The 25,682-nt window shown below is 35.0% G+C and overlaps 1 protein-coding gene across 1 annotated transcript in view; it reads left to right on the top strand.

The window, feature by feature from the left end:
- The window catches only part of PRKX (protein kinase, X-linked), a 52,553-nt gene extending 31,083 nt beyond the window's left edge, over window positions 1-21,470 (top strand). The window contains exons 4-9 of the mRNA XM_017828981.1: window positions 5,568-5,687; window positions 10,605-10,700; window positions 12,555-12,612; window positions 15,115-15,192; window positions 18,272-18,420; window positions 18,834-21,470. Of these exons, the coding sequence (XP_017684470.1) occupies window positions 5,568-5,687; window positions 10,605-10,700; window positions 12,555-12,612; window positions 15,115-15,192; window positions 18,272-18,397 (478 nt within the window). The 3' untranslated portion in view covers window positions 18,398-18,420; window positions 18,834-21,470. The remainder of the gene's footprint in view (window positions 1-5,567; window positions 5,688-10,604; window positions 10,701-12,554; window positions 12,613-15,114; window positions 15,193-18,271; window positions 18,421-18,833) is intronic.
- The last annotated feature ends 4,212 nt before the right edge of the window (window positions 21,471-25,682 follow it).

Raw genomic sequence — 25,682 nt, 5'->3', positions numbered from 1 at the left:
ACATCAATTTGAAAGGAGAGTGGATCTGAGGGAGCTACTTAATGGATCCCTTACAAAGTAAAAGTCAGATAAGAAATCAAATCATGTTATGGAGGTCATATCTGCTTCCCCATGGGTTACATGCACACAGTGCTGGGTTGCCTTGGCACAGAAAAATGGTAGACAACTAATAACTAATAAGCTGGTTCTATTCACCTTTAAGGTCTACAAGTATGTTTGAAAACCGTAGAATTTTAATATCGACACATTTGATTGAATTCAGTTTCCATTGGGCAAGCAAATAGGCATCCAAATGCTGACCTTTTCTTTTAATACTTTGTTTTTAGATCAAAATAACTTCTTGCAGAAAGAGGTAATGCTACTTCCATGTAAGAAAGTGGGACAATCTCTTTATAAGACATTTTCATGCAAATTCTTATGACTTTCTCTTGACATGTAGATACTGCCACTTAGTGGTTATTCTTGATTTGGATTTCTGTGGCTTTAAGGCACAACAGAAGTAACCCTTAGTTAAATAAGGTGATCGTTCACATCAGAGTATATTTTTCAACCTGGAAGATAAATCTCTATGAGTGGATTGGTTCAAATGCATTTCAGGACATCAAAACAAGTTATCACTACTGGTTTTAATTGTTTTTTTGTTTCCCATGTTTCCTGGAGGGGAAGTGAAATCTATTAGCTTGTGTTAAATTGAATCATAGAAGACTACAGTAGTTTTATATTCCTAGCTGATTTACCTGTAAATGTACGACAGGTAATATAAATACAGAACATAACATTGGAAGGAGCAAGAACATTATCAGTTAGAGCAAAGACTTGCACCTGTGCAAGTCTGGTTTAGTTTTTTGTGTTATTGGTTTTATTGGAACTACACGATAGTTCCAATAGTACACTCGCTAGTACATTAGCTGAAGTCATTTTTACGAAGCTGGTTTTGTCACTGTAAAAATACACAATTGTCTCCATTTATCCACAAATGCACTCCAGTAAGTTCTTTTGTTTATGGCATAGGCTATTTAATTAAAATTATGGGATATGTTTTGTCATTTTTATGTTGGCAAACATCTGTACATATGGATCTTACATGTACATGTACACGTGTGTATATGAATTGCGAAAATAAGACAAGAAGCATTTATGTTTTTCAAACATTATGAGGTAACCTACCACTCAGGATCAGCAGATATATTCCTAGAGAGAAGAAGACACGATATGGAAATTAAAGCATCATCTCCAGGAGACCTTTGATACAATTACACATTCTTGATACATAATACTTCACATGAAAGATTCTGTAGCTGCCTAATTGAGGTTTTGCTGTACGCATTTTCCTTCCTTCCCATTACACTATGTGAAAACACGAAGTGTTCACCATGTCCATCTCCAATTAAGCTGCTCTTTAGAAGAAGTGTCTGGCTCATAGCTCATGTTTCCACTCTGGGAAGCAACCTACATGTTTACCTTCTTATTAGTACAATTTCTGAAGGGCTAGATTCTTAATATTTTCTTTATATAGACAGAGGAAGGAGAGAAGGTTTTCTTTTCTCCTTCTGTTCCATGTTGGTATGTCCTGTTTATCCTTGTTCCTCCTTTTGCAGTCGTAGTGTACGTTTAAAAATTCTAAATTTTTCTCCAAAACAGTGTGTCTTTGCCTCAACTGCTGTTTATTTCTTCTCTTTTCCACTTTGATGTTGCTTAACTGAAGACTTAATAACCTTTTCAGTTTCTTGTAAGTACATTTATACTTTAAAAAGGGGCAATGTCAAGAAGAGCGATGGGGAGGGGATTTTTATAAATTATTGTTACGTGAAGGTTGTAGAAAGGATTTGCTTTGAACTTTACAGCCATTACATTTGTAGACCTTTCTTTTTCTGAAAAGTATATACCACTTTTTGTGTATAGTATTTTCATTAAAATTTTTTTTTGTATATACTTTTGGTTGTTTTTTTTAATTCCTGTGTTCTTTCAGAGAAGCTCGAAACTAATCTGCATGAAATTTTATATTTTTTTATGCTCAGATTTCACTCAGAAAGTTATAAAAGTTTTAGGTAAAGTTAAAACTTTTTTTTTTTTTTTTTGGAATGTTAATTTTAGTTTCTTCAGTTTATATTCCTAAAAAAAAAATTACCTGTGAAAGTCTTTTAGAAACTTGAAGTGATTAATCCTAAATATATTCAGGATAGTTCTGCACTGTTGCTTAAGCTGAATGTGCCTCATGTTTTTTCTACAGAGTGGATATTGCAGAGAAAAAAACTAAGTAAGACACACAGTAAGTCTGGTTTACAAAGTGTATTGTTTGTCACTGTAGAAACAAGCAAGAATGTCTTGCAGAACAAATTTTTGTGGGCTGGAAACAAAGCAGTCTTTATTAATAGTATTACAAACAAATAGCCAGAATACCAAAAAGAACATTTTTGGTAATCTCTGGCTCATATGCTAGAAGCCTGTCAATTACTACAGAGATGGATTCTGAATGGTGTAGAATGCTAAAATACATTAACTTCTTCAAATAGTACTCTTAATAAGTCCCACAAATATTATTTTATAGCTTACCTTTGTAACCACAGTAGATTCTTTGTTTTATTTCCACATTTTAAAATTCAGTGTTCAACCTTATCAACTATTGCTTACCTGCATTTCAGCTTTTTTCCTGAAAATGCAGAGCAGTGGATATTTTCTAGCAGTTTCAAGGGAACACTCTATTCTTATTTTTCTGCATTGTAATTTATCTTCAAAAGGATGATCTGGAGTTTCAGATGAGTATGAAATAGTCATAAAATAGTAATAATAAAAAAATAATTTAGGCATGTTATCTATTTATAGCTCTTACTTGATGTGTTTTCCAAAATATTAAGTAGTTTGTTTCTTGACCAACAAAAGGGGAAACAGAAGTCTTACACATCTTACAGCAAAATACATAGCTTGGAAAAGAACACGAGCTTCTTCCCTGTTTTTGTGTAGTCAATGAGAATAAATTTCTTGTTGGTAATAAATTTTATTTCCTAGTGCAGCTAGGAGACTTCAAGTTATGTTAGCCTTTGCTTAATTTGCAGTTTTCCTTTTGCTTCCATAAAAAGATCTTGTTAATAACCTGTATGGTAACTGAGTCATTTTAATTACATTGTCCCCAGCAAATTGTGTAGGTCCTGGAAGTCATGGTCAAATGATTTATTTTTTTTTGTATGTAAATGACCTTGATAAGGGATGAAAACAGTGCATACAATGCTGTTTTGCATATAGCTTTTTAAATTTGGGAGAGGGAGAAATTTTTGTTTTAAAAGACAACAGAGCTTTGCTGTTTTTTCTGAATTCTGTAGTGCTGATCCATGCAACTGCTAGATGGCAGTAGTGTCAAGCAGTGCTGAAAGTAAGAGATTTCTTCAGTATGCTTGATCTGGAAAATGAGAGTTTAAACTTTTTTAGATAAATTTATGATAAAAATTAAAAATGCATTGTTTACACTAATGAAGGTAGTTTCAAGAGCCATGAAGCACATTGGATGCACAGCGTGTCTTACGCAGTCTGACAGTTTAGCTGGAGTAATTTAGCTTTCACCATAGGAAAATCAAGCTTGAAGAAATTCAAGTCATAATTTTTCATTTAAAGCCTTGGCTGACTGTACAGCTCCTCTTCGTTTATCTTAAATATTTTTATGAGTATAAGCTAAGGCTTAAAAAAACCCAACAAACAAAAGGAAAACAAGGGAAAAACACCTCGCAAAAGCTCTCTTTAAAATAATTCATAGAGTCATAGAATATGCCGAGTTGGGAGGAACCCATCAGAATCATTGAGTCCAACTCCTGGCCCTGTGCAGGATGCCCCAAGAGTCACACCATGCACCTTACAGTGTTGTCCAAATGCTTCTTGAACTCTGAGGCTTGGTGCTGTAACCACTTCTCTGAGGAGCCTGTTCCAGTACTCAGCCACTCTGAGGGTGTAAAACCTTTCCCTGATATCTAACCTAAACCTCCCCTGACTCAGTTTCATGTGGTTTCCTCAAGTCCTGTCACTGATCACCAAAGTGAAGAGACTGGAACTTACCCCTCTGCTTTCCCTCATGAGGACCACAATGAGGTCTCCCTTCAGTCTCATCTTCTCCAGGCTGAATAAACTAAGTGACCTCATCTGTTCCTCATAAAGCTTCCCCCTCCAGACCCTTCACCATCTTAGTTGCTCTCCTTTGGATGCTCTCTAATAGCTTAATGTCTTTTCTATATTGAGGTGCCCGGATCTGCACACAGTATTCAAGGTGAGGCTGTACCAGTGCAGAGTAGGATGGGACAATCACCTCCCTGCAGTCTCAGAAAAGTTGTTGAATTAGTATTACTTCTGAAAGTGATTGCTACTCATCTTAATGCATTTGTTCAGGAGCATGTTACCAGTTTGCTTGGAAAATATTCTTCCTGCTCTCACAAATATTCAATAAGAGGGTTTTTTTTTTGGTGCAAGGTAGAAATCATGTGCAGTGACCATTTGTGACTTTATTCTTTGTCATATCTAGCTAGAACTGTTTCTAAAATGTGATACACTTTTTTTCTTTCTTATTCTGTGCTGTTATTTCATTTTCTCTGAATTGGTGAGCACTTTTTCATCTTTTGACTTGGTATTAAGTGCAATTTATTCAGAATGAAAGCATATTTTTTCTCAAATGTATACTTAAATCAGGGGAGTGAAGCCAGGCAAATTCTACTTGGGCATTTTTACAAAGAAGAGCAATATATTTCTGGAAGAACTGGTTTCAGAATATTCTTTTCAAATTGTAATTTGATCTTTGTAAACATACCTGCTTAATTTCAATTTATTTCATGTCTTTACAGAACTCAAAATATACATTTCAATTAGTTAGCAGTATAACACTGTTTTATCCTTAGCTTGTCATAGAAAGCTGTGACTAAAAATGACATTAAAATATATAAAAAATAGTGTTGCTTACATATCTGACATTTGCATAACTACACCTTGTAAATATTTTAAATAACTAAAAATACAAAGTGTTTTAATGGATATTGTGGAAGTGATAACAGGTTTCATTTCAATACTATTTGAAAAACTTTACTTAGATTGTAAAATGAATCTATCTGGTATGTGTGACTATTTACTGATTTAAACTACTACTTTTTTAACTCCCTTCTTCCCTTTGTTTTTATAAACAAAACTTCTTCCTTCTTCTGGAAAAGGCCAATAAGCTTGTCTTCTGCTGTGCCTGTCAGTAGTAGTCCATGAACTCCCAGGGTCTGCAGCTCACAGAGTGAAAACCACTGTTAGTACTTTCAAAGAAACATGCAGGCTAATAGATAGAGTACCATACCACCAGTCAGCAAACTCAGTCCACAGACATTTTCTGCAGCCAAGTTTATTCATTTCCATGTATCTCTGTTACAGAAGTGGAGAGCATCATCAAAGCAGTCTGTTAGATCTTGTAGAGGCCTTTCTTATTTCTGTTTCTATATACAGTAAATACACAGGTATATCTGTGTGTTTGTTTTTTCCTATTACTGTGTTTCAGTTTAACTTCAATCTGGTTTTGTTGTTTGTTTTGTGGGTTTTTTTTCTTCTTTTACTTCCAGAACGTGGACTCTCTGTGGCACTCCTGAGTACCTTGCACCAGAAGTTATACAAAGTAAAGGCCATGGAAGAGCTGTGGATTGGTGGGCCCTAGGAATTCTTATATTTGAGATGTTGTCAGGGTAAGTGACAATTTCTATATCACAGCAATATTATGTAATACAGTCATACAGGATTCTTTACAAGTTCTGTTTACAATATTTGGATTAGCAAATTTGGGCTAAATTTATTATTGATATACTAGTTTAATTTTTGCCTCTGAAGCAAGGAATTGGGAAGCTGTACAAAAGAACAGATATCACTGTTCTTATGGGAATGTTTTAGGTTTTTGAATTTGTTGGGTTTGTTTGGTTTGGTTTGGGGTTTTTTTTTTGTTTTACTTAAGACTTTTATAACAGCTGCTCTTTTCCCCATCTGTTTTGGAAATTCAGGCTTTGTCAAAGTTTAGATTTTTTTTCATAAAATCCTTTAAAGGCTAAAGAAGACGGTTACTTCGGTAATTAATTTCTAGCATAGCGATATAGTACTTGCAGTGAGAACTTCGGTCTGTAAAAATGCATAATGGCAAATAGGAAGTATTAATACACTCTTTGTATTACTACTGAGCACTGATGTTTTAATTTTTTTTTTTTTAAAACCAAAGGAAGAAGAACAGGGAAAAGCTTTAAAGGTGTATTTAGAATCTATTTGTTCAAATGCTACATTTGATGTTTTGGAATTTGTTTGATAAACAATGTTTCCTAAAGATACAAATTTAAACTAAATTAACTGGCATTAATATAATTAACCATTTATGACTTTCTAGTATTAGTTATATAAAAGTAATTGCCTTAGTTTGCTCTGATTTCAAAAAAGAAATACTGTTTTCAGTACAATAAATAACTGATTTAGGGAGAATGTGAAATTCTGCTTATGTACTAAACAAGGCCATCTGCGTGTTTTTCCTTGGCTTTTTCTTGTCGTGGCTGCATTGCATGAAGGTACTTGCAGAAAAGGGAGAGATTTTGAAAGCAATTGGCTTTGCCATGGTGTAGAACAAATCCAGGCGAAAGCAAGGCCTTCATAGTTTCTGAAGAAACATAGTATATTTCATCAGTTTGGTTTCTTAGAACTTCTTTTTGGTACCTGAGTGTGCTCTGTGCCTTCTCAGTCCCCACATGTGTGTCAGGGTGCCTCTGTGGCCTTTCACTGTAGATCTGCAGCCCTGTAGAGTGATTGGAACAAAATGTCCTTGCTTGGATTTATTCCTCCTTTTCTCTAGTTAGCACTGTCGCTCTCAGAGTAACTTTGGTGACTCTTCCAGTGTTTAAACAAGCTCATCAGATTGCCTGATCAAGCAGATTCCCTGGTGAATGGATAATTACTTCAGAGCTCTAATTCATTGTGTGTATTACTGTGAAGAAGTCCACCCAATAGCATCAAAACTTTATCCCAGGACAATATTGCTGCCCGCTGCTTGCTTTCTTAATATCCTGGAGGCTTGCATATGCATTGACTTTGAATCTCAAGGCAATTTGTAGACAGAAAAGCATAAAAATGTGTAACACTTCTTACTGACCCAGGCAGCTTTTGCTGACTGGTCTGATACAAAGTCGTCATTTATGTAGGCTAATCTGTGCAGAGACCAGGCTTCACCTTTCTTCTATCGCTCCCTGTAAGGTGAGCAGCCCAAGTTGGTCAAGAGGAATCCTTCTCAGAGGGATGAAAGCAATTCCCAGCAGTCTTGTTGGGAATTGCTAATCTTAGTCCTAGACAGCAGGAAACTGTAGGTGAAAGCGTCTGGTACTGTAACATGAGCACAGGTGCTGCAGTCACCCAGCTGTAGTCTGAGTGATTTACCTTCCTGCCACGGGCTTCACTGGGACCACTCTCTGGTCTGTGTGGTCTCAATGTAAGTGGATATCAGGCCTTTTTTCTTTGTGTGCCTTACAGAGATGTTGATGGGGTTCTTTTCTACTAGAGCAATAATAGAAGCAAAGTTTCTATTTTACTAAGTTAACATGCTGCCTACAGGTGATAATCGAGCAAGATCTCATTTCTGGACTGGAGGGTGCTGAAGTGTGACTGCTGTATATTCTACTGAAATATGATTGGCATATCTTCTTCATGAAAAAAGGGAGCAGCTGCAGTCGTTTCTATGTAGGGCCTTCTGTGTCATGACACCATCTGGCTCAAGGGATGAAATCTGGATTCTGGGGGGGTGGGGAGGGGTGGCTTAATTTGAACACTTTGGCTTTAGAGACCTTTAACCAATAGATGTAAATTACACTTTTCTAAAAAGCAGTTGAGGCCTTATATAGGCTGATTGACAGAGCAGCTGTCAGCTGCGTGCGAGTTTTTCATGGCCTTTGCTACAGTATTTGTGTAGACGTGCTCTTCAAAATTGAATGCTGCTTTGAATAGGGACTCCATCCAAAACTAAAAAATAAAAAACAGCTTTCAGTCATTATCAAAACTGGGATAAGGTTTGGTTTGGAGTTTTTGGGGTTTTTTTTTGATTGTTTGTTTTGGTTTTTGTTTGTTTTGGGTTCTTTTTTGGTTTGGTTTGTTTTTTTGGGGGGCGGTTGTTGTTTGGGTTTTTGTTTTTTTGAGGTGGGGAATGTAACTTTATACTACTTAGGTCTGTGGTGTTTTTTGTTTTTTTTTTTAGGAGGGATAGAGGGAGGCAGAGATTATGGCTTGTATGTATTCCCTTTAGGTGGGTAGGTTGTCACATAGGGCAGATGCTTTTAGTGTTTTATCAGCTTTTAACTGTTGTTGACAGTAGTCTTTTTAAATGCTTTTCCTCACCAACTGAAGATGTGGCTTGATATTTATGCTATCGAGGCTTTTAAAGCATAAACAGTCCTAGGTAACTTTATCCTTTGACACCCAAAGAAATTTTAAGAAATACAAAAATTTTTTTAAGGTGAACAAAACCTGACTTCAAGACTAAATTATTGTCTGCAAGTAAATAACTTAAGACATTTGGTAGTTATTTCCTGAAGTTCGTCTCTCTGAAGCCCAAAAGCAATTGAAAAGAATTGGTAGATGTGTATGTAAGGAAATCATCTTTCTAAAAACAAACAAACAAACCCACACTTTCCTGTTCTATGGTGTCTTATTTCCCTGTCTTAATCTCTAGAGGCCCATGGAATTCTAGTTCTGCACATACTAGATTTAAGGCAAGGTCCCGTTTAGGTTTCAGATAGTAAGGTATAGGAAAGGGAAAAAACAGGGAGAACCAAAGTTGAGAAGAAATCTTTACAGAACACAGAGTAGAGTTAATCTAAACAAACTGTCAATACAAAAAGCTGGAAAATCTGTTTGAGTAAAAGAGTTCTGTTACAATTTACCATAGAGGAAAATGTATTTGTTATTTAACATTAAATATGTTAAATCATAATTGTACTGTCATCAGATACATAGCTAACTGAGTTTTGCCTATTAATGAGGGCTTTGTGGGGTTTTTTTGCATTGGTGGTCATACGTGATGTGCTGTTCTGTCATTTTAGGTGGTAATGGTTCTTGTCTGCAGATTCATATTCTCAGACTTGGGTGTTTTCACCTGAGGTTTTACAACTTCTGTTCTTCAGACTATCTGTTATCTCTGAGACTAATGTCAGTGCCATTGTTGCGCATAAGTTAGCAAAAGGAATGGTTTGAAGCTGTCGTCCCATTTACAGAGATACTATTTATAATATAGCTTGTTTTCAGTTGATGGAAAAAAGGCAGCTATTTGTTTTTGTGTTATGGTGTGAAGACAGTCTGAAGCTCAAGGGGTTTTTTGATGATTTATTAGGTAGCTTCCAGCACAATACTTGTGTTGTTTTGTCTAAAAACTGTGCTGTGTTGAAGACAGACATTTACAAGAACCATCAAAATCAAGTTATTTGGTATGTCTATAAGAAAACCATGTAATCTTTGAAAGCAGTTCTCATTTTGTATATAGTTCAAATACACTTTAAGCAGCATTGCCATTAACTTATTATAGCCAAGTGTGATTTAAATTTCTCTTAAGAGCTCTAGACATTCTAGTTTTGAATTTTCAAAGTGGGAAAGCCAAGAGCAATTTAAACATGTAAATTCCTAAAAAATCACACTTTTTATTCTTCTTGATTTCACACCTCAGTGTACAGTAATGTGTTTACTGCAGCTGGCACTTTTGTAATACATGTTCACAAAGTTTCATTGTGATAGCTTTATGCATTTATAGATGCTAATATGTAATAACAAATAGAAAATTGAGTGTACTGCTTGTCAACTTGCTGTGGAGAATGTGAAGAACATTAATATTACCTGACTAAAAAAAACTTTGTGCAGGAAAATTTTGTGCATGTTAAATACTTATAGTGTTTTCCTTGTTCTTTAGTGTCAAAGCAGAAATTTTTGATAAACAAAGTATTCTTCCTGAGATTCTTCTATTTTCCAGTTACCTGGAAAGTAGATTTTCGTAATGAAACTACTCTGGCTTTCTGAACACCACCAAGAAATGTTCTTTAGTCTTTCCTTAACCATATAATTTTGTTGTGCATTTCAGCGCTTTGAACTATTACTTGTTTTTTTACTATGTGCCTACAGACACCTTTACTTAACTATTCTGATGGAATTTGATTTTACCCATGGCCAAATTTTACAGTATTTCAAAGGAAATGCTAATCCACTTGACCATCATCTGAAAAATGAAGGAATTAGTACTGCTGAAAACAGAATAGAAATGATGTATAGTACTTGTTGAGGAATAAGCTAGTTCAAGTACCATAAAATTAAAGAAAGAACATGAAATGAAGAAGCTTTGGTTTCACCCTTGTTTGTGCTATCAGTGATTTCTAAAGTCACTACCACTGTATTTGTGTGTGTATACACACAGTTAAGTTGTCTTAGAAAGTAATTATAAAATGTTAGGGTCATGTGAAAATGTTTTAAACATTGAACTGTAATAGTATTTGGATGTTGTGAATATGGTTGACACTCAAAATCATTTGCTATAACCTAATACTGCTTATAAGATTTTTAGAACTTCTTTTTCTAACCTCTAAAAATTTTCTGTATTAAAATAGGTTTCCTCCATTTTTTGATGACAATCCATTTGGTATATATCAGAAGATTCTTGCTGGCAAAATAGATTTCCCGAGGCATTTGGATTTATATGTAAAGTAAGTCTGTGACTCCAACACTGTATTTTACTTTCTAAGCATCTCCCGAGCACTGTTTCTGAAGGATCTTCTTAGAAGACAAGATACAAGATTCTGATTTTCTGAAACACCATGTTGGAAAATATTTTACGTTGCATTTACACTTGCAGGCCAAATAAACTTATATATCTGGTAGACTTCAAGCTGATGATATGGTTGTAAGATAGTATCTGACTCACTTTTCTGCATATTCTAGGATATTAAATGCTTTTCCACCTCGTACAAGGCTCATTGGTAGCAGGTCCCTGTAAAAAGTAAAGAGGAGAAAGAGAGTGAGATAATTTAATACGAGTAAAAATTAGGAGAGCAGGAAGGAAACACCGAATTGTTGTTTTGTATACCTACGTACCACTTAAATCTCTCTCAGTGTAACTACTTGAATGAACTCTGGTACTTCAGAAGTTCTAGTGTAAAATCAACTGAAATTTGTGATAGCAGGGGCCTAGTTCAATATGCAGTATTATATATGCATGTGTGGGTTTTATAGTATTTTGCAGTCATTAAAGGTATATTGCAGGTTTTCCTAATTAAAAATTCTATAACTGACTCTTCCATAAGGAGAGGTCTCGTCTGTGAAGAACTGTGAAGGTGACTGTAAAAGGAGTTGGTCACATGATTTAATCTAGTCCAAACATTGATTGTCTGGAATGATCATGAGAGTTTTAAAAATTGCTTTCAACATGGACTTTTTTATTCTTTTATCTGGCAATTGAATATTTTTCCAGTTGAATTTTAGAATTGTATTCCTGCCAAATACAACAGCTTTTCAAACAATCCAGCACATTCACTCTCAGTTTGTATATTCTTTATGCATAGGCTTTTGTGATTTCAAGGATAGGTGACGCAATACTCTTTTGATTTTTGGGTAGTAGGTGTTACAGATAGGGATGGAGAGAGGCAGACATATCATTATTATATTTGCATTCTTTTCTGTAAATAAGGCTATTGACACTTTTTTAAATTTTTTGTAAAGTTAAAAATTAGAAATAGCCATGCTCTGTAGATCCCCAGCATTTCGTACAGTATGTCATCTCTCAGGTCTATTTGAGATTGTAGCAATAAGGATGGTTAAACTTTTGTTCTTTGCTGCCATTGTACTTTATGCAAAAAATAGCAAAATCTTTGAGATAAAAAGTAACTGCTTGCAGAAATACAAAGCTATATTTTTTCCTCAACTCATAAGTAATAAAGGTAATTCAATAGATTATGATACTTTTGATTTATGTTGTAGTTGTTTGGTGCTTAATATTCAAAGTATTTTGCTATTAAAATGGAAGAGTTTTATGTCTCTATACTATTAAAATGTTGATTTAACTTTCTGAAAAACTGTTCAATGAATCTCAGGGGATAATTTTCATTTTCAGTGAAATGAAGCTTATAGATGTTACTAGCTTTAAGCAGATGACTAGCTCTTCCATGGTTTCTCTGAATATTTAGCATAAAGTTAAGGGTGCAGCGTTATCTGCTTTATATATATTAGGGCTGTGTTCTGACTAAGAGGTTTGAGATCCATTTTGAGATTTGGAATGCCCAGCAAAATAGAAAAATACAAAGAAATTCTTTCTTTAGTAGTAGCACTAAAAAGTGCTACTTGGCAAGGGATAGAGGAGGGAGAAAGTTTCTTTCCTTTGTTTCTTGAAAGAGCAAGAATTCTGCAAGTTCCTCTTGAAACAGGTTATTCTTTTTTATCATTTCCTGTAAAATGTTCTCAAATATGAGGAAATGAATGGGTCGAAGGGAAATAGTTCTGTATTTGTGTGACAGTCAAATATAAATAACTTTTGTTTAACAGAGAACGTATTTTTTTTACTTCAGAGACCTTATTAAGAAGCTGCTTGTGGTTGACAGAACAAGACGACTAGGAAATATGAAGGTCAGTGTAAAATGTTAGGTGTAACACGGAACACAGCACGAGGTCGAAAGAATTCTCTAGGAAAGATGTAGAACAGCTCTTCTATAGCTTTTGTTATTATAAGCATGAAAGTTACAGTTTCCCATATGTTACTTTGGTTATGCAATCCCAAATGCAAAGTTTAGTCTGTGTATTCCTGTTTTTCTGAAAATCATACTCCTATATGGGTTAATGCTATCCTTCATAATAGTTTCCCTCCCTACTCACCACTACCACCCCCCTTCATTAATTTGAAAACTTAGATTAGACCAGGAACATAGGATTAAGTCCTGTAGTACACAGGGCCAGCTCATTTGGTTCTTTCTTTAGAGTTGTTAATCCTGGAAGGAGCACTAATCATATTTGAAGCTTAAAAATTATTTTCAAGAGTATAAGGATTGTTGTAATACCATGATGTTTGGTCATTGTCTTGGTGGGGCTGATTAAGCACAGCCAAATAGTCTTCCACCAGGAAGAATTAGGCATCCTAATCTGAAGAGACTTCTGAAAGTAATAAGTTACTAGAGACTGTGCTCACATGTCCTGGATAGCATTTCAAAAATACACCTGTATTTGTGGTATGTCAAGGAGAAACACAAAGCAGTCCTCTGAATTCTCTTGAGCTGTCCTTATGTAGTACAGTATGATGTCAAGATGATGAGAGCTGTGTGACAAACTTATTTGATTCTACAGCTGTTATTGGTAGTTCAGTGAGAAGTCAGCTGCATGTGAATTAGCTCAAGTACTTTAACAGGCTAACCAGAACACCACACAAACTCAGTATAAGTTAATTTACCCTTCTGGCAAAGTAAATTAATCCTTTATTTGTTGACTTGCTCTTGTTCTTACAGTGTGGCAGATACCGAAATTAGCTTGGGTAGTCTTTTATTTCTTTAGGGGCAGCTAACATCTTTATTTCTCTGGGCAAGGGAGGTTAGTGGTTTACTTTTTTGCCCAAAGCACATTGAATTGTGCACATAGGTGAAGAAATTAGAAGATGCACAGTCATACAGGTGTCTTTAAAATATTTTTGGTATAAATGTAAATGGTGTAACCAGCTGTCCAGGGTTTTCTTTTGGAGTCTTTTATGGCACAAAGTCAGACTGGCAAGAAAAGCCAGGAAATAATGGTTTTCTTATCCTTCAGAATGGTTTGCAGTGTTTTTCAGGGGTGGAAGCAGGAGGATTTCATAAGCTGAAAATTTAAAACTGATTCATCAGTGAAAATTTTTATATCTTTTGACAGTTTTGAAGGAAAACAAAAACAAAAGCAAACCTTGATTTATTCAAACATAGGTTTTAGAAAATGTGTTTGGCTGGCTTTTGTGTTGGTTTTGGTTGGTTTTAGTCTGTGGTTGCTTAGGTTTGTTTTGGGGTTTTTCCCTGCAATTGACTAACATGTCAAAATCAAAACCAGTTCTAATGAAAAGCAGGCTTTGGGGTGGGAGCAGTAGGTCAGAATTGTGTCTGATCCTTTTCCATGATTGTAATTGGTTTAAAAAGAGGTAAATTCCGCTGGACGGTTTCTAGTGAAGCATTGAGACAGATCTGCTTTTGAGGGAACTAGGTGATATACTGTTCTTCTTGATGCCTCATAGGATATGAGGCAATGGATAGTCTCACTCCACATAAATCTGAAAATGTGTGATATGCTTCATTTTGTGGAGTTGTATGTGATATGATCTTGAGTGCTATGCTGTGATCAGGCCTGAAACAGAGAACCAGCTGTTTTTCCCCAGTGCTTAATCCCTTGAGAATGAGCCTGTGCTTGAAACAAGTTTCATCATGAAAAAGGAAAAAGACATTTTTGTTCCTTATGTACATAATCAAAACAGGCACCTTTAACTGTATATCTAAAATGAAAACAAATGTTCTAATATATTTACTTCTGTAACAGTACTGAGAATCTCTTGCTGTCAGCACTAAACTTCTGTAATATTTGAGAAAACTTTGTGCTTCCCAGACGTTATTTTATTTAAGACACCAAAAACTCTCAGTTATTTTTTTATTAGTGTAAGAATTAGAAAGTATATCTGAATAAAAATTTCAGGGAATACAAAAGTGAATAGAACTGTTGTGAATGGTTTTGAGGGTACTTTAAAGCCTGTTCTTGATCTGCATTGTGTCAGAAGAATACAAAAAAACCCCAAAACATAATAAAACAAAAAAAACCCCTAAACAAACAACAAAAAGAAAACCAACAAATAACAAAACCAAAAAACCCCAAGCCAAACAAACAACAGCAACAACAAACAAACAAACAAAAAACCAAACATTTGGGTCTTATTGCTGGAACTCAGGATCTGCTAGGGAATTAACACTATGAATTTATACTGTAGATTTTTTTAGTGATTATCATCCGAAAAAAAAAGAAAAGGGTAGACTGTTAGTCTGCTTTGATACCACAGGTCTTATGCTGAAATACATGGTTTGGAATACATATAACTAACAAAATAGTTATTTTGATTTTTTTTTTCCTTTAAAGAATGGAGCCGATGATGTGAAGAGACATCGATGGTTCAGGTCTATAGATTGGGATGCTGTACCTCAAAGGAGACTAAAGGTATATTCCACGAAATACTGTGTAGGACATCACAAGGAGAACTCATTGTTCATTTAAGCTGATCTGTTGAAGGTTTGTTGGCTGTTGCATCTGTGTGTTTGTGTGTGTATGACTAAATGTCTATATGCACACTTCAGTAATTAAATGCATATTTGCCCTTTTACAATGCAGAATTAATTGTATGACTGTCTGTTTGCATTTTTGTCTACTTACAAAATGTCTAAAAAAAAAGCCTGCTTTGCTTATGTTGATTAATTAATACAACATTTAGTTTTCAGTTTTAGGGGTTTGTAAATAATTACTTGTATGTGGTTTTTTATTTAGGGGGGTGGAGGGGATTGGTAGGCTGTTGGTTTGATTATTCTTTTTCTTTTTTTTCCTTACCCTTACATTTATGGAAGTATTTTACTCTGGGCTTTAAATTTTTGTGCCAAGTTCAATTCAGGTAAATGCTTTAACAAAATGTAAAGCATATGGGAGTAGGAGGAATAGGGAAGGTGAAAGAGAAGGATTTATGAATGTAATTCTAACACACTTTTTAACAGCACTGAATTCTAGTATTGTATGAGGGCAGATGTTTGCTAAAGCTATCAACATCACAAAATGCTTTTTCAAGTTCTTTGGAACTAAAACTGCCTTCTTTCTTTCCTTCCCCAGAGTTCTAACTCATATGATTTCTTACAGCAGTGATTTTCTGTAACAGAGGTTGCCATATGCAGTCAATCAAGTACCAATTAAATGTTTGTTTTTCTGTTTTTGCATTAGTTTCTTACACCTAATTTCTGGCTAGTTATCTTAAATTGAGTTCTTGCAAGAAACTAGAAGAGACTAGAATGTTCTTGATGCATTCTTGTAAACAACATCCTAATACAAAGCTGTAGATGACTTTTTTCTTTAACAGAAATAAGTTCATATATTTTTAAGTTTGTGGATTTGTTTTATTTTTAATCATTACTACACATGTTTTTATGTAATGAGTTGTAATGAAGTCACATTTTGCAAGTTATTTACTGTAAATTCTGTTTATGAAAATCTGCAAAAAACCACAATCTGGATGATAACCTGTTTTATAAGTATTTAAATTCTGAAGTTTTTGAAAACCTTCTCTATTGCCAAATCAATAACAAATAAACTAAACAAATTAAAACCTGATTGTTAGATGTACAGTCAAACGTCTCAGGTCCAAACCTCCTTTGTGTGGCATTTTTATTTTTAAAAAATTATTTTTTTTTTAATTAAAAAAATTTAAAAGGAGTCATTGTCACACTTGTGAATCTAAAACTTGTTTCTTAATCTTTGTGATGATTACATTAAGTTCTTAGAAGACAAGACACTGCTTAACTAAACTTCAGTGCAGGGATGTGAATTGGGTCAGACTTTTGCTTGGTGATTTCTTGAGGCAGCTTTATTCTTCAGAATTTGTTTTTACAATCTCACTGTATTTCATACTGATGAAGAGATTGAAAATATGAAATAATGCACACAGTGCTCCCTTTTCCCTGTAAAAAGTGTGAATTTCTCTAGTGTACAAATGACTCATTGATTCATCATCCTAATAAGGTCTTAAGTATCAGTATTATATAAATAATACTAATGGCTGAAAGAGAGAAAATAATTTCATTAATCATCCTTTCTCTCTTTCTTTTCTTTTGTTGTCTCTTTTTGTGTGTCACTTCACAAAACTATTTTTTCCTGCCAAAATGCCTACAGGGAGATGGGGGTATGGGCATTGCCCACAGTGGAGCAGACAGTTCTCTGGAACAGAACAGATTCTACAGATTTTTTAAGCATCTGGGCAGTGTAGTGAGACTGCCGGGTGCAAAAGCAGGACTCTGCTTTTGGCTGAAGGTTACAAGTGTCACCTCTCGGGGGCCCTTGGTTTCCCATTTAAAACCTACTGATGATGACATCGTTTTGAAAAGCCCAGGAAATCAGATAAGGTCTCACAAGCAGTGGAAGGCAAACCTTCATCTTTTTGGGGAGATGCAGAGTAACATTTTGCTATACTTTATAGTTCTGTCTGTGGTATAACTTGTATTAGCCAGTTCATTGATCATCTGTAAGATTTTCTCATTCTAAAGTGTTCTGTTGGACTCACATGATAGTTCAGCTCTCAGTTGCTGAGAAGGGGTTAGAGAGATGAATGTCCCTTGAGAAACAGAAAAGGGGTTTGTCTTACATTAACCTCTGCAATTAATGAAATATTTCAGAAAGGAGGTTTATCTCATAGCCTGTGGGCAGAAGGGTAAAGTAATATGAATGCTAAAAATAAAACAAGGAAAAACTACAGGTACTGTGAAGCTGGTGGGCAGTACTAGAAATTGAAAAGATCCTCTGAGGAGAGAAAGAGAAAACAGGTAATTCTCATAGCACCTTCAGGTTTCATAAAAAAGATCCATTTGAATTAAGTTGCTTTTACAGCCATCCTTGTGAAATGACTTACGGTGCAGCAATTTCTTTACCTGTTTGAATTTATTGCTAGGTTAGGAAAAAGCACTACCTACTAGGTAGTGTGAGATATAGAGAAGCTAGTCATTTCAGCCACCTTAAAACTGATCAATCTATTCAAAACCAAAGAGAAGAGGAGGCTTTTCTCCTTCAATTAGAAAGCCATCTCCCACACTGCTGTGATGACTTTTTCTTAGTTGAAAGGAACCTAATATGATTACATTCCTTTCTGTTCATAGGCCACAGATGATGGGAAGAGTGAGGAAGAAGAGTGGCAGATTATGCTATGATGGCATGTGCCTGGAAGCCTAGTTGTAGCAATGTTTTGCAGTAGTTATCTTCAGTCTGCAAAGCAGCTAGAGGTGGTGTTAATAACATAGATCTCTATATTATAAGTGTGTTTTAACCACATTATTTAACTGCAAAATAGACAAGGTGTGGGAATGTGTATGTGTTTCTGCAGGCTTCTCTCTCTCATGCCGTTCATTATTAGGTGAACTGTAAATCTCTGAACTGCAAATCTGTACCCCATTTGTTTAATTGGTCTTTTACAGAATTTTTGCTTTAATATGATGAGGGAAGATCACTGAGGTAACTGTACTAACATTTTTGTTGTGCTTTTTCTGACTAGCCTCCTATAGTACCCAAAGTGTCCAATGATGGAGATACTTCCAATTTTGAAGCTTATCCTGAAGATGACTGGAATAAGACACCTCCAGTACCTCCTAAAGATCTAGAAATTTTCAAGAACTTCTGAAAGCAACATCTACAATGGATGAGGTATGTCCAAATGTCAGGAGCCATCTTGAAAACATTGCAGACTGAGAACCATATTCAGAAATTACATCTTCTCATTCATAATGGCTTATGGAATGATAAAGATCATTTATCTCACAGGCTTTGGTTTTCTACAGTGATGAAGAATTATTTGCATAGAGATATTTAAGTCCTGTCCTTAAATCTTTTAAAATAATGTGTTAAAAAGAAATATCTAGATTGATTTGACAGATAAGGTAATGAGATTGTTCTTAATTGCAAGGTTTTTCTGTTAAGAATGCAGGCTTTAGTTAGAAGAATAAGATTTTCAGATTAATTCTGTACCCTGGATTCTGTCTTTTAACTGTGATAGTTTGATACTTGTTATTCAGTTCACATACTCCACCTTGTGTTTTGTGTTCCTTTTTTTGTCTTAGAAGCTGGAAGAAAATTGAAGTCCTAAGAGCAAGTCTGAAGAATGATGGAGTTCATATGTAAATGAAAATTTTCGTCGTAGCTAAGAATGATACTGAATTCACATGTGTGTATTAGTATATAGTAAATACCTAAAGAGGTGGAGGCAGGAAAGAATGATTTTTTGCTGTAAACATTTAACATTAGTTTAGTTAATTGTAATAATGATAGTCTACTCTGAAGTAGACTCACTAAAATAGTATTTCTAGGATTTATTTTTTTTAACTTATGGTTAAGTTTCCTGCTATTCTCAGATCTTTTTTGCATAGTTAACTCATAGACTTAATTTTATAAGTTTATACTAAACTTGTGTAATTAAAAGCACAAATTAGTATATATGTATATAATGAATACAAAACAACTAAAGCACAGGAATTGTGCAAAGATGTAAATTTTTGTACTTTGCAGAGTCTATGATTTTTATTTTTCAAATAATGTTTTTCAAGAAGTTCTTTAGGAATAAAAATCTTAAAAAGGATAAATGAGTTTTTCATCATCTTATATACATTTTATAATTCTTTGTAAAAAATAAATATAATTACGTTTTAAAAAAGATTTGTATCTAAAATTTCCAATGCCTCACACTTGCAACCATACTACTTGAAAGCAGAAAGACAAGGGCATGTTTTATTGTTGTTTAAGGTGCATCTTAATGGCTAATTCAAGAAGTTCTGTTAAAATTATGTCTCTTTGCAAACCAGGATTTTGAATGATTTTACGCTGTCTGAAATGAGATTCCTCACATGAAGACTCACTGTAAACATGCAGTTCAGTGCATACTGAAAAAGGGCTCTAGCTAGCTCTTACAGGAGTTGTTCTGTCTCAAGCTTGCTGTCTTCTCCAAGCATGAGCCATAACAGACCTTTTTCATTAGTGAAATAGTTGTTGTTGAATGCTGGGTGCTTCAGAATATCAGAGGGAAGACTGAATATATAGTAAAGCCTGATTTTTCTGCTCCTGCTAATGTCCCGAAGTCTCTGCTGCCAGGAATTTCGTATGTATGGGGTTCAAACCCTAGATGTAAGGAGTCTTTTTTCATCCTGCTCTAACATCTTTCTAGCAGCTTGAGTACACTGTATTTTGGAAGTATTTGCAATATTGCTTCATTTTAAGTAGCAGCAAATATCATCATGTGCATATGGATCTGTGTATATGAATGCACATGAACGTGAAGGTAGATTGTATACAAGTTAGAGGGTTTTTTTAATTTTTTTTTTGAGGTTACATATTGTGATGCTTGTGTTAATATAGGGGAATTGATTTTGAAGTGCTTCAATTTCAAAAAGTTATTACATTGACTTTACATTGTTTCCAGAGCCATGTGTACATACTCCTGTAACTACTGACCTCGCTTTCTAGGACAAAACTGCTTTCAAATATTTTTTAATTCAAATCCTGAATTAAAAACTACAATCAAACTGGTTTTTAAGCATTATTTGAAGTGATCAGTTATTTTTTTCTACAGTCTTGGACTTAATGAACTATTACCAGCCCATTTAATTTATTTGCACAAGTGAGCCTGTTTTATTTTAAGTCTTTGCTGGGACTTCGTGGCCCACTAATGTAGTTCTGTCTAAGAGTTCATGCAGATATACACTGCACTAAGAGCTCTAGATTTATGGATTTTTTTTTTTTTAAGAAGACTGGAACACTTTTTTATTTTCTATTCAAGTAGGGTATTCTCTGAACTTCATTTTACTTTGATTGCTTCTGTTAACACGTGCTTTTGCATATAGACTTGCGTAAGGACTGTTGTCTTGCAAAAGAGCCCTTAGGCCTTTGGTATTCCACATCAGTGAACAAGAATGTTAAACATTAAAAAACCAACCTTTATTTTTGAGTTTTATATATATTTTTTTTTTTTAATTGCCCAGTTTGAAGTTTTAAGTGATTAACTTGCATTGTAAACTCAATTGCCTTGTAACCAAATTATATAAATGCTTCATGATTTCAATGAAGAACATGCTGTAAATTTTCCTGTAAATTAGCTTGATCAATGAATATGTGTGCTACTGAGCTTTAACTAGTGTGATCTTCCACTGTAGAAAGTCATTGTCAATGGGTCAAATATAGGTACTAAACTATGTTTAAATGGATGAACAGGGATTTTGCAGTTTTGAAAGCAATTAAGCTATGGCTGTTCCTCAGCCCATCTGCTTGCCATTCAGAAGAGTTGTGATGCAGTGCTTCCTATGCTATAGAATTGTTTTTCAGCTTTCAATGACTGTAGCATGATTCCTTTTTGTACTGTACTGTGTACAGACTTTCTATGTTTTGCACTTTTCTATGGCAAACTCTGACTGCTCTATAAATACTCTGTTGTGTAGTAAGTAGTGATAGTGGTAGCAGGCATTTGTGTGCTGCATAATCAGTTTGAACTGCTAGACTTGCGAGGTTAACTTGAACTAACGTTGTATGTTGCTGGTTGCTTGTTGTAGCTCACATGTATAAGTACTGTTCAAAGTTACAAAGTCAGCCCTCATTGCACAATGAAAATCACTGTGATCTGTACATAAACCCTAGTAAAACTTTATTGCTGTTAATTTATGTAATATCTGTCAAATCTGGATTCATTTAATAAACCTTTATATCTTTTTAAATGTTTTAATCTAGTTTGCTTCCAGTTGTGTTGGGAGGAGGTTGAGGTTCTTCATCCAAGAAAATTATGAAGGGGAGAGGAGACGGAGTAGAAAAACAACTGTTCCTTGTTTCTAGGAGTTAAGTCTTTCCAGAACAAGACAGGAGTGCTAGAACATACTTCAGATGGTGTGGAAGAAGCACCAAAAAGTATATTTTCAAAATCATTTCAGGTAGCACATCAATAATGAAAAGTGTTAACTCAGACTTCTCATTTAACTTTGATTATATGACCCTAATTGCTTAGACATTTTCATAGCTTAATGACCTGAACGCTGTCCAGAACACTCATTTCAATTTGTTTCTTTAAGCATCAAAAAATATTCTTACAATGTCAAGCACACCTAACTAAACCTTTATTTCATCTTCCATTAAGAACTTGAAAAGTCCATTTTCAACAAAATTTGTTTAGCTGTTGATGTTAAATTACTTTTCCTGGGTCAAATGTGTTTTATTTCTTGCCCACTAGATATCTTAATCTCGCAGAGATAATTACATAGTCATAGAGCCAACTGGATACAGTTTGTACTAGTTAAACGTTCATTTTTGTAACACAATTTTTCTTTCTGCCTTGCTTCATTCTAAATTTTGTGCGTTGATGTTTGTCCTCTTGTAATAAACCACTATGTTATGTTCTTCAAGAAACTGCTAATGGAAAGTGAAGGAACACTGCAATGAGCCCTGGAAAGCTTTGACATGAATCAAAACAACTGCTCAGTTAAAACATACAAAATTTTTGAATAGTAACAAGAATCCAGGATGTTTGTAAAAAATTTGATTTAGCATCTTGTTCTTACCCCAACCATGTGGTAGAGTTTTTGTTCATTTGTTCTGAGTACTGTATCTTTTTTGCCTGCGTGTGTAACTCTGTCTTACCCAGTAAAGACCATTTAAAATAAGCTTTTTCACTTGTGCAGGGCCGATAAGTCTTGCTAATGGTTGAAAGCCACTGGCACTGTTACAATGGGATCCTGCCCTGCACTTCCTGAATTCCTACATAATGCATATATCAAGCTCTTCTTGTGCAAACTCCTGCTGGCTGCTGCAGTCTCAGCTTCAGAATTAAGACGGCTTTTCACAGAGAAAGTAAAAGGATCTTCTGCTGTCCTCAGTAGCAGACTAGCTTTCCATTCTGTCTTCCACACACGCTTTCCATCTGCCCTTCAAAATCTACCACACATGAAAATATGTCAAGCATCGTATTTATCCTTGAAACCAGGAATATTGAAACGTATAGCAAGCTGATTTGTAGGAATTTATTTCTATGTATCCAAATATTTTTCTGGTTTTGTGCAGTAATATTCCAAACTATTATTTTGTGAAAATTGCGGCAATATGTAGGGCTAATATATGAGCTTTGACTTAAGGTAGTTTTATCTGATTTGCTGCATTTGTTTCAATGCCAATAAGAATGAGGGCAGTTGAGAGTTGAACACGTCTTACTGTGTCTGTAATTCAGGCCACTGAAGTCTCTGAGAGACATCCCAAAACTGATATGTAACCCAAAACACCAAAAATGCAGGCCTGCCTTCTAGTAGATGAAGCTCTGAGGTTCTATGCAGGTGCTGTCTCTACCGCACTGGTTTTTACTTAGAGTACGTATCATAAATACCTTGAAAAGTGTAATGTGTGTCATCTTAAACAACTAACTAACTAGAGATTATTATTTTGTGTTTTTTTATTCTTGCCTTCAGCATATTGTCCCTGTTCTGGACTCTGGTAATAAAGAAGGCAAATGAATGGGATAAAACTATTTTGGGAAAACAAATAAGCTTGAATTGCACTTTAGTTCAAGAAATAACTTGATATGCCTCACCAGTACATACTTGCACATGTACTTGTTCTACCACTAAACACAGAAAAAATTGTGCCAGTTCTAGGTTTATGCTGACTGTCAAGCTATAATTGTGTTCTTCTCAATATTGTATACTAAAAGACAGTTGTAAGACCCAGAGTTTATTTCAACTTTAGTCAGTAATTGGTTTCGTTTAGAGAGTCCTTGATACTACAATCTCTTGGTTGGAGAAGGAGGGTGCTTTACAGTCATCTTCTTAATTTTCCATCCTGTCCAGGTGTAACCTGTGCAGAGTAGTTGGTTGTGCTTTGAGTACTGTTGCAGTTCACTTGAAGAAAACAGCAGCTTGCTCAAGCCTACAGTGTGTCAGGCTTACTTCAGAGCCTGTACTTAAGTCTTCTCACCCTGAAGGCCCAAGTCTCTTTTCTTTCAGAAGCTTTGTGAGAGTGTGACTGAGCAGCTTAGCAAATATTAGGACTGAGCCTTAGGAAAACTCTGAGCTTTACAATGGCAGCTTTCTCTGAGTCCACATTTCTTCAGAAGTTAATAACATTAGCTCATTTTTTGATTTAGGATACAAAAATAAAAGATTCTGAGCTGCTTGGAGCTTTTGAAGTTTGGTGAACAAATGCCAGAAATATGGAGTGTTTCAAATTGTGTGTGTAATATCTAGTAGCTTCTTTGGCCTGATTTTAATTTCTCTGTTACAAAGAAATTGTAATTGAATTTAGGACCCTCTTCTAATCAAGGTGCTTGTAAAATCATTTAACTGAAGTAGGGCTGCTGGGCTGTGTTAATACAGTAAATAAAACATTCACAGATGGCACGTCTTTCATTTGTACTGATAAACAGTTTCCTTTGATGCATGCTAGCTATAAATGGCTTAACATTCTGCTCTTATTTTTTCATCAAGCCCATTTTAATAAGAGGTTTTGCAAAAAAAATAAGCACAGGTAAGTATTATTATTATTTACCTAATAAGTAGGTAAATTATTCTGTGTTCGTATGAATAAAGCTGATCTGAGAGTTGATATTGAAATGCATTATCAAGGAACAGCATTTTGTTCTGGATTAATAAATTTGTGTTTTGAATGTAATCAGATTTAGGATTTTCCTTACTAGCCTGTGACTTGCAACAGCACTGCAGTCCTTTGCCATGATGGTTGCTCCTCCTAGCACTGCTGTCACCACTGTAGCAGCAGTGAGTCCACTACCCCGGCTGATCAGGGAGAAAATGTGTCCCTGCTGTGACCTGAACTTTGGATCAAAAGTGCTACTTCTACTAGTTTATCTGAAAAGGAATTTTCAATAGCTGAGTGTAGCTGAAGTCCTTCTATTCTCTGCAGGTATTTGCCACCAGGGAGCAAGACTACCACAATATGCTGTAAAATAACATTCAAATGGCGCATTTTGAATCCATTTTAAAATATTTACATAAAGCTCCTGTGACTCATGTAATCCCCGTCTTGGTGATGCAAGAAGGAAAGTGTGGTGGTGGATCACTTAGGCAAGTGTTGCTAGGGACTGGACTGAATCTGTTCTTTAATATCACTGTCTGGCCATTGAGTAAAGGGAGTTGTTTTTTTATTATTATTTTATAAATAAATTTTCTAGGCAGGCTATCAGAACGTGAGTGACCATTACTCTTGAGTCAGTTTTTCTTGCTGACCCTTGGTTTTGAGGTAACTTCTGGATTGTGAAAATATCTGAAGTCTGTTTGGAAACTAGATTCTGTCAGTAATTTGCTATTTTAATATTTTTTTCTATACAGCTGATGAGTATTTACATGCAAAATATGGCAAGTTTAAAATTAATATGTTAATTTGTTTAAAATTTTAATTATTTAATAGACTGAACTGGTAATCAAATAAAGGAAATCTCTGCATTCAGTTCAAAAACAATGAAAGCTTTGGATGTAAAATATTTTCAGGTTGGAAGTAGAGTATTATTTTCTGAATAAACAGGTATCATGAAGGTAGGCTGATTTCAGTTCTTCAGCTGGGTATTAACACTGGAAGCTGTTGAATGAGGAATGAAAAGAGGAAGATTTCTTTTCATTCCTCTCTTCCGCCCACATGTCAATAATTCTCATGGCTCAGCTTCGTGAACGAAGATTTGGGATGTCAATAATTATGTAGTAGAAAAAGTGTAGGTACAGCTGTAGCTCAGAGTGAAGCTGAGATATCTACAGGGCATTTCTCAAAACTGCCTAGATTGCGTTGAATGCCTCACAGCTTGCCCTCCATTTTGTATCAGACTTTTCTTGGATACTTTCATTAAAAAATTGATGAGGTGGGACATGGTAGGAGTCATCTTCTGGAAACAGATTGTTGATTGTTGCCATTAACTTATACTCTAAATGCCTTTTGTATCACTTTGA

Source organism: Lepidothrix coronata, unplaced genomic scaffold (assembly GCF_001604755.1).
Source record: "Lepidothrix coronata isolate B3197 unplaced genomic scaffold, Lepidothrix_coronata-1.0 Scaffold155, whole genome shotgun sequence".
Classification (NCBI taxonomy): domain Eukaryota; kingdom Metazoa; phylum Chordata; class Aves; order Passeriformes; family Pipridae; genus Lepidothrix; species Lepidothrix coronata.
The sequence above is the reverse complement of the archived record's forward strand: the minus strand, read 5'-3'. Positions and strand labels throughout refer to the sequence as shown.